At 37.0% G+C, this 10,081-nt stretch overlaps 1 protein-coding gene across 1 annotated transcript; it reads left to right on the top strand.

Annotated features, from left to right (window-relative positions):
• Window positions 1–1,755: 1,755 nt before the first annotated feature.
• On the top strand, window positions 1,756–10,069 carry utp3 (UTP3 small subunit processome component). Its single transcript, XM_072665808.1, has 16 exons — window positions 1,756–1,942; window positions 2,476–2,563; window positions 3,275–3,331; window positions 3,622–3,678; window positions 4,392–4,518; window positions 4,708–4,776; window positions 4,994–5,115; window positions 5,569–5,730; window positions 6,368–6,439; window positions 6,590–6,630; window positions 6,721–6,817; window positions 6,980–7,096; window positions 7,522–7,652; window positions 8,125–8,200; window positions 8,888–8,995; window positions 9,796–10,069. The coding sequence occupies exons 1-16, from the start codon at window positions 1,926–1,928 to the stop codon at window positions 9,883–9,885; spliced, it is 1,431 nt and encodes a 476-aa protein (XP_072521909.1). The 5' UTR covers window positions 1,756–1,925; the 3' UTR covers window positions 9,886–10,069.
• Window positions 10,070–10,081: the final 12 nt, after the last annotated feature.

Below are 10,081 nucleotides of genomic sequence, written 5' to 3'. Positions count from 1 at the left end.
GTTAAATCCTCAAACTGCTTATTGTCTGTTATTGTTTGGCCAAAGATACAGATTGGGGGGGAGGTGGCTTTAAACTGATGGTGAGGGAAGGGGGAAAGACATGCCAGGAGCCAATTGTTGTAGGTTTTATTTTACACACAAACCCACTGTGTATTATTGACCCAGCACAGCTGACTCAGATACTGGACTTGATGAGAAACACCAACATCAGGGCAGTTAATTTTTGTGTGTACCGTTTTTAAGCTTGCATGGGCCAACCAATGTCCATTTGCCAATGACAACAGACTTAACTCAATTATTAGAAGTTGACTGAACTGAAACATCTATAAAATGATCACAAATGTTCACCAAACTCAAAGCGATGAAGTATTATGTGGGATATATCCAGTTTCATGTACGACAAACATTTTGAGACATTTCAGTCACGTTGTGCTTTAAGAGATTTACAGATATCGTTTCTTCAATTACATTACATTACTTCTTGAACCTCACAACTGCATGGCATAAAATAAAAGTAGTTTACTAAATAAATACACAGAACTTTTGATTGTATCTGTTCCCTAATTTCTTTTACTTTAATATACTGGAGTATGTACCCTTTCACAGTACAAGTTTAGGTCTATTTTCCACTTGTTAATGAGTAAGATTATGACACTCTAATGACTTTTTTAGGCACACCAGCCTAAATTCTCAGCAATTTCTACAGATATATGGTTGAGATAGTCCTTACCAGCTCCAACACAGGAAGGCTCTCCAGCGTGTGATCAAAACTGCACAGTCCATTTCAGAAGATGCCCCTGACTACATTTACCACACAGGACCATTAGAAGGCACACAGCATCATTAGAGGCAGTACATATCCCCAATATTCACAACTATCCACACACACATACATTGAGTGTCTTGCTGTTATTACTGTGCTCTCTGCACAACACTGCACCTGTGCGTTAACAGAGGATTTGCAAAGTAAGAATTTTATTGATAATAAAACGTGCATATTTAAGTGCTTCATCAGTCAGAGCAGCGGCGCCCTCTCGTGGCTGCATTGGAAAACGCACAGAGCGCCCTGAGTTCAGTCCAGTTCAGAACAGAACTGAATTACATTCACTTGTTTAAATCTGGCGCCTTTGTCCTTCAGCGTCTGAAATCCATTATACCTCATCGAATCTAAAGATGGATATTTATAAGGTAAAACATGTAAAAACAGCTGCATCAACACGTTTTTGACTCGTAATTATCTGCTACTTGGATTCGTAACTATCCGCCATTATTAATACCACCATTATTAACTATCTGTTATACCTGGTTTGGTCATTTTTATCATTAATGTTTAAATAGTTCTGACCAGAGGAGGACGGGTCCCCCTTGTGAGTCTTGGTTCCTCCCAAGGTTTCTTCCTCCAGCTCTGGGGGAGTTCTTCCTTGCCACTGTCGCCGTTGGCTGCTCACTGGGGGTCTTTGATTCATCAGATCTTAGCTACGTTATTTCTTCTTTGTCTCTGTCTTTTATTAATCACTATTTATGTAAAACTGCTTTGTGACGACAACAGTTGTAAAAAGCACTATACAAATAAATCTGACTTAACTTGACTTGACCTTTCACGGTGTTTTTTGTTATGTTCTGCGTTTTTAATTCCGTAAACCCTTATTTTGTATTAAAATATACGAGCTTTTTGCTGGCTACGACATATACAGACTTTAGCGGTAGGTCTCCGCAATATTCAATCCGGCCGAGTGCAGGACTTTTATTTTGAAGTGTGAGTTCTGCACAGGAAGTGATCAGCCAGTGTGCGTAAACGCGTGCTGGAAACGCGTGGGGTTCAGCCGCTCTGTTTACTGAATTTTAAAGTTTATTTCATATTTGAACATCAGCAGCAGTCCTGTTTTTGAGCGAGCCGCTCCGTGATACCAGGAGCTGAGAGCAGCATGGTTCGAGCAAAAAGGTATGTCAGTTTAAGAAAACATCAGCATCGAAAACCGAGAAAATGAACTGGTCGAGTTGATGAATAAAAGTGAAAACCTGCTGCTCATAAACAAGCCGAATCAAGCCGAATCAACCCAGATCGATTGAAATGATGCTGAAACTATTGGGTGGTAAGCTGACGGAGCTTCATTTACCCAGTTAGTAATTACTGAAGAATAACTATGGTGGGTTTGTACTTCATTGACTGCATTATACAGTTCCTTCTGTTAAAGAAACTTCTCAGCCTTTGCTAAGTCCTACTTTGAGACATTTTCTTGACTGCCTGAGACATTGGGACATTACTGTATATGTTGTGGATGTGGCTGTTTTGGATAAATGTGTGAGTACGTTTATGTACAGTGCTACAAAGTCCCCCTTATCCTACCCCCCTAACTCACACCCCTAACTCACACCCCTAACTCACCCTCCTAACTCACCCTCCTAACTCACCCTCCTAACTCACCCTCCTAACTCACCCCCCTAAAGAGCGTTCTTTTCTTTCTGTGCTCACAGGACTGTGCGCAGGCCGAAAGCAAAGAGGGTGGAAGAATTTGACAGTGATGATCCTGCCTGTTATAAAGATGAAGAAGTCCCAGATAAGGTACAGAAAAGGTTCCGCTTGGTCTAAAGAAGCCTGATATTGATCAAATGTAAAAACAAATGAATTACCGCTAGTAAAGGCATGTGGATTTGGATTAAGGCGCAAAATGCACCTCTCCAGCTGTTAAACACAGGGGTGGATCATGCCTTTAGAGTGTTACAGCCAGTGTAATGGGGTACATGTCACTGGTATAAGGGAAAAAAAAAATTCATTTAAATAACAGCACATTTTGGAAGCAAAAATCACAATGTCAAAAAAAGCTAAAGATGAAAAAAGGCTGGCTTCTACAGCAGGATAATGATCCTAAACACACCTCAAAATCCAACCTTAAGAGTTGCAAGCTGAACATTTTTCTATGGCCCTCGCAGCCCCTTGAATCTAAATATCATCGACAATTCGTGGATAGATCTCAAAAGCTGGCCCAGGAATCTCCCAGAATTAGAAGCCTATTGCAAGGACGAATGCGCAGAAATCCTCTAAACAAGAACTGAAAGACTGCTGAAAAAGCTGGCTGCAAAAAGTGTTTACATGTTTACATTCTTACCATTCTTAAGGGGGCAAAATAAAAATTCTAAGCACTGACACAGAATGATTTTGCTTAATATATTTTAAACATGTGATCTTTAACATTATGCCTTTTGGAATTATAAATGTGCGTTCACTGGAATACTTTTATTTAACGCTATTCCTGGTTTGTATTTGTCTTTTCAGAAATCTTCAAAATATTTGAAGGATAAAATAGATGAATTCCACAGCAATAAGATCTCGGTGAGTTGCTGCTCTGTTATACACTAGAGGTGTTACACTGGGATGTGCTGTGTGTGCTGTACAACTGTGTACAGAAATTGTGTAGTAACAAGTAGCTAAATGTATTTATGTTCTTTTGCCATTGTTATTGTATTAGATATTTGTCATTGTAAATGGTTTCGTAACCACTAAAAACACTCAGCGTTTCATGTTTTTTGAAGATAAAAATGTCCTGATGTGTTGTGATGCTGCGTTTGTCATAAAACCTAGTCATATCTGAGAGTCTGAGCCTGTCCTTTTCTCTTTCACAGAAACTTTTGGCTCGTGGGGTACAGGCAGACATTGATTTGGAGGATGAAGCAGACGAGGTAATCAGATTACACACAGGGTCCCATCAATGTCCTCGAAGAATGTAATCCAGTTGGTGATGAAAGTTTACAGTGATGAACATCTAGCTGTACCACACTGATGGGCTGTTCAAACCAATGACTGTTCTATATCACATTTTGCAGTTTATTGTCATAGTCCTCTTAGTTTGCTGCTCATCGACTTATCCAGAGCACTGTCCCACTGACTTTGACTGAGGGTTGTAGGTTGGGGGTAACAAATTCAAGAGGTCATATAGACCAGACCAAACCAAACCCACTTATTTTAGATATGGATATTAAGTACTGACTTGCTCTTGAAGTAAAGTGCTCTTTATTTAGTTGCTAGGTAATGCTCATTTTCCAGTCTAAAATTCTGCACTACAAAGCTGAGCCGTGCAGTTATAGCTAATCTAGACCGTGTCTGATCTGATGTGTCAGAATGCGGATGTACTGTAACATATCTTTCAAACATATGGAAGATAAATCTGAATTTGAATTGAAATCAATAACATGGTTAAATGCAAGTTTTTAGACAAACCTCAAGTGTGCGCTTCAGTTTCTCCTTATGTAGGGTTTTTGTTAATGTTCTATAAAGCTTATCCAACTTTACAACAGAAGTTATGAAAGACCACCATTGGCTGGCGGAACATTTTTCAGGTTGGTCAACCGTTGCATGCATAGCGAGGTAAAGCAATAATTTATTGTCTGCTTAGGAAGAAGTAATGCCTCTGTCACTTCAAGATTCAGACAATGAGGAGGATGAAGAAGAGGATGAGGGTGGAGATGATGAACAAGAAGAGACTGACATGGAGAGTGACTTGGAAGGGAAAAAGAATGACGGTAATTTGGAGAAATCTACTGTAGTTCATTCATTTTTGGCATTTTGTTTCCCCAATATTTGTTTTATGAGCTGCTTAAAATGTGTAGGCAAATTGCAATGTGTTGAATGTATTATTATTTAAAAATATGCTTAAAGAAGTTTGTATTTCGTAAGAAATTGTTACTAATCTTTTTTTCCTGTTTGTATAGATCTGCCAAATGACATGGCCTGGGGAAGCAGGAAGAATGCATTCTATGATTCTGAATACACTGCTACAAGTATGCATAATACACATTCTATATACATATGCAGTGTGCTATGTGCTATACATTAGACATTTTAGGAATCAGATTGGTAAATATGATTTTTTTTTTTTAAATAAAATGGACATAAAAAGAACAAATCTCACAGAGCCTTTTAAAAACTTAAATGCTTTACTGAAAAAAGAACCAGGGGAAAAACACAATGCTTTTGCATTTGCATCACTTTTTGTAGAGGGGAAATCATTGGAGGAGATCGAGGCAGCAGATAAGGAAGAAGAAGAGGAAGCCAAGAACATTCAGAGACGTCTAGTAGCCAACCTGACTGAGGAAGACTATGATCTGAACCTACTCCAGGTATGATGCCAAAGTATCTAGACTAGTTTAAAGCTTCTGCATCGGAAAGACTTAAACATTAAGCTACATTACCTTTTTTTACTGGACCTTCATAACAGCATTCTATAAATTTAGGTAAAAAGGTAGACATATGGAAAGTTTGAAACTATTACATCTATACACTGTTTAAGATGTACATAGTGTGCTCATATTTATGGCAACATCAGAAATGAATAAACATGGTAAATCTTCATGATTTGCTCTCAATTACATTTTTATTCTACTGTATAGACACTTATATGCTCTACTACATTCTGTTGAACTCTTTGTGTGAAAGATTGGCAAGACAAATCCCTTAGAAATGTAATGGTAATTAAACAATATAAAGCTGATCTGGTTTTTGCTGCCTTTCATTGGCTGACTGTGCTGTGAATCAGATTGTAGTTCATCTGCATTTTCTCTGTGACCCACCAGGAGTTTGCAGTGGAGGCTGAAGATGAGGAGACTGAAAAGACAGGAGAGAAAAAGCAGATGATTGAGAAAGACCTGGACACAATGTCACAGAAGGAAAAGCTCAAACTTCTAAAGAAGGAATCTCCAGAGTTATTGGAGCTCATTCATGACTTCAAGACTAAAGTACAGTAGACCATTTTGATTTGCAGTATACTAATATTTGACATCATTCATTAAGTTATTTACTGTACATTCACTGTGCACATTACCTACAAACCCTACTGTATAAGTCCACTCACTGTCCAACATTTTACCTTGTGCCACCACACTCTGGAGGAGACTGTAACTCATCACTCATTTCTGAAATTACAAAAATAAACCAAAATGAACATAAAGGCCTGATCAGTAGCGTATGGAGACGTCATGGAAGCCAACAGTATGGACTGACACAAAAAAGTTTTAAATGCTTGTAAATTGCCAGAAAGTTCATGGAAACTTAATAACATGGTGGTAGCATGGTAGTGTGTGCAGTGTTGCTACTAGAGTATTAGGAACAACCTGCTGTTTTGGCATGTAGGGGGAGGCTACTGCGAAAAATTCCATTAAATTTAGGGAAAAGGTTTCTTAAAGGGGTAAAAGATAATGGTTTTATGTAGAACCTTAGCAACTGAAAGAAACATTTGGTACATACCACCAAAAGAGTCCAATTAATAAAATGAGCCAATTTTGCTTAGAATAAACAGAAAGTATTTGTAGCTTTGCATGAATTTCTAAAGGCTGCTGTACTATTTGTTTTCTTTTTGTTGTTTGTGGTGTTTAGCTGACTGAACTGCGAGATGAGATACAGCCGCTTGTACAGATGGTAAAAGATGGACAGATTCCTGCAGGAAAGGTGAGAGAATCTCTCAAGCAGAAGTTACATTAAGGCTGTGTACAATCAAGGGATTCAATCCCCTCTAATGGCCTTATCTGTTTCCTTAAGTGGAAAAACTAAATTTCTGCCTTATGGTTCGGCTCTCTCAAAATTCCTTGTCTTTCCCAGGGGGCAAATTACCTCATAACCAAGCAGCAACTTTATCTCAAGTAAGTGTCCCCTTAGGATTTGTGTATAAATACATCAGTTTATTGAGATCTTTGCTCAAAGACGTAATTTGTTCTCCATTTTGTTCTCAGTTATTGCACAAACATAAGTTTTTACTTGGTTTTAAAAGCCAAACGAATTCCAGCACATAACCATCCAGTAATTGAGAGATTGGTGACCTACAGAAATGTAAGTACAGTTCATCATTTTTCATACTTGAATGTATTTCTTTGTCATATAATTAATTAAACCAGTCATTCAGTATGATGTAGAGTATTTGATATCTAATGTTAACATATCATACAGATTTCTTTTTTTCTTTTTTTTTTTTTTTTTTTTTGTTTTGTTTAGCTTATAAATGAGCTTGGAGCTGTTGATGCTAAACTCTCACCTCAACTGCGAGAACTGCTTTCGGGACATGAGCAAGAAAGAAGATTTATCAGCAACAAACAGGCCAGCAAGATCAAGGTAAGACCTTTACAATTCAATTTTTCAAAAGTTAACATTGAATCAATTTATCATACAGATACAAACCAATAGTGTTATATTATTATATTGTAAAATGTTTTAATTTAAATGGTTTCTTCTGCGTATTGTTCTTAATTTCATCTCCTGCTTTTTTTTGCAGTTTTTTTTGTTTTGTTCTTGTTTGACAGCCATGTGATCATTTTGTAACACAATACATGTAATTTTTACATAACTGCTAAAATATTCCACAAAAACTGTTCTTAGTGATAAGGGAAGAAATGATATTGGTAAAACATTACTGATAATTGCTCATTTATTACATTTTCAGTCTTCAACATAACAAAAAGAAGATCCCTCAGATAAAAGCCTGCCTAATGACAAATATCCCATATTAAGTGCTGAGCCCCACATGTGTCTGAATCTAGATATCTGAGCCAGTTGGTGTGGAGGAAGCAGAGGAGTCGGACTCCGATGAAGAAGCAGCCTTACGCTTCTATAAAGGTATTGAGGCGAGGCTGAAACTAAAGAGAAAGAACAAGGACCTGCAGGACAATGGGTGAGAACGACTATGCTAATTTAACTCAACAAATTAATTAAATAGACCCTAGACCTTAGGACTTATTTGCCATAATTCAGATTTCTCTCTGGGTTTCTCTTAGTCTGTTTCATATGTATTTTGGCCTGAATTTATTCCACTTGAGTTGGTTTTTTTTTCTCCATACTTTTGCCATTTAACAGTCTGATACACTGAAGTGACTTATCGTTTCAGCAATATTTAGCTAAAGGTTTCTCAAGGCTAAAACCTTTTGAGATAAATAGTTTAGATATAGCATAATAGTTTAATAACAGCATTATTATTATTATTATTATTAACAATAATAATAATAATAATAATAATAAAATAATAGATGTATGATTTAATTTTTCATATATAAAGTGAACCTGATGGAATATGAAGTTTGTGTGTTAGAAACCACAACATCTCACACACACACACACATACTTACTGTGTTTGCGTTGCTCTGTAGGTTAATGATGGCTACGGAGGACTTGGAGGAGCAGCCAGAGATGGATGCAGATGCTAAAAGAGGCATTACCTACCAGGTGTGTTTGTATATATTGCACATAGTTGCACATTGCAATTTTTCATATTTACTATTTCACTATTTTAATTTGCACAGTCTTTTTGCATTTCAGCACTTCCCACTACAATCTCAATCAAATCTTAGTCTGATTTATTTATTGTATCCTGCCTGTTAAACTTTCTCACCTGCGCTGTGTTGTACTGTCTGTATGTACTTGCACTGTGTTGTGTTGCATCATGGTACTGGAGGAACATTGTTTCGTTTCACTGTGTACTCTGTATATAGTTGAAATGGCAATAAAGCCTTTAGACTTGAGAGATATGAGATATGAGAACATAAACATCTTGGAGTAAGAACACCAAACAAACTATTCTGCTGAACTTTAGCCTTAGTCCAACCAATCATAACCACATCCAGATTTAAATAGATCAGACCCAGTTCACCTATTCGCAGTTATATATGAAGACAATAAAAATGACCTAACAATGTACCAGCAATAATTAAACATTTAATTATTGTAGTGATAACTTGTGCTATTAATCTTTTCATCATAAATTTACTTCAATACATACTACATTACTGGAATTAGATGAGGGGTTCTACATATCTTTGGAATCATTTGCTGTAGTTTGTTTTTATTTAGTGAAAGCTATAGTAACCGCACCTGTTGTTTCTTACCTTTTTTTTTTTTTTTACCTTTTAAAAGATGGCCAAGAACAAAGGACTCACTCCAAAGAGGAGGAAGATTGACCGTAATCCACGAGTCAAACACAGAGAGAAGTACAGACGTGCTAAAATTCGCCGGAAGGGTCAGGTACGATTTGCAGCACCAAACTAAAGAATGCTGCATAATAATGTATCTTTTAATATATCTTCTTATCTATATTTTTTCTGGTTTACATAATCAGGATGTAGTGGCACAAATCTTTTTATTATTTATGTATGTATTTCTTTGTTTATTTAAGGGTGAGGGAGATTGTAGTCTGCAAGTATTGTCAAGTTTTGTAATGCAGATACTTTAGATACTTTGAGACTAAATGCACTGCAGATATACCAACTGTAAAAATACACCTAACTGACACATGCGTACCACGTCTGCATATGGGGTGATACTTGCGATAGATGAGGGTTTCTTTTTTTTTTCTTTCTATTTTCTTACACCCTCCATGTATGCTGGGTATATTACCAGCAGGAAATTTTAACGTAATACAAGCTTTGCAGAAGTTAATCTTTATAATTGTTTGTGTGATGTCAAATGTTAAAAATGAACCATTTTTTATTTTATAATCAATTCTATAATCTATAATTAATTATTAATATTACTACTATAACATTCAGCTCAAGGTCAGAGAGATGCCTGTGCTGGCCAACATTGCTTAAGAGTGATAAGAGTTGATAGCAGGGGACAAAGGGGCCCCCCGGGACAAAGTGGTAGTGCATTAAAACGCTTTAACTGGCCTAAAAATGCAGGTGTAAAAACGTCCCAAGATTGGGGAAACTTGGCCCTGATTGTTTTCAGGCAGAGGTGTGTTCACATTAAACACAGACTTTGCAAAACTTCGCTGCTTATGTGAAGGTATTCTAACATTTCTAATGTGGTTGTCTATATTGCAGGTTCGTGAAGTTGTGCGTGAAGCAACAAGATACAGTGGAGAACTGTCTGGAATTCGTGCTGGAGTTAAGAAGGGTATCAAACTCAAGTGATTGGCGCAGCTCCAGCAACCAGTTAGTGCAAAAGGATTTTAATTCGGAATTGAAGCCAGTGTTTTTAGAGAGGACAGGGAACCTGGTTTTGTATTCACAAAACTGTCATGTTTAAATACTATATGCTAATGTTGTTTGTTATTGCTGATAGAATGGTCATGTCCATTAAAGCTTTCCAAATGTGTTCTTTAACTTG

This window comes from Salminus brasiliensis, chromosome 21, assembly GCF_030463535.1.
Source record: "Salminus brasiliensis chromosome 21, fSalBra1.hap2, whole genome shotgun sequence".
Taxonomy (NCBI): domain Eukaryota; kingdom Metazoa; phylum Chordata; class Actinopteri; order Characiformes; family Bryconidae; genus Salminus; species Salminus brasiliensis.
Note: the sequence above shows the minus strand (reverse complement) of the source record. Positions and strands in the feature narration are given on the sequence as shown.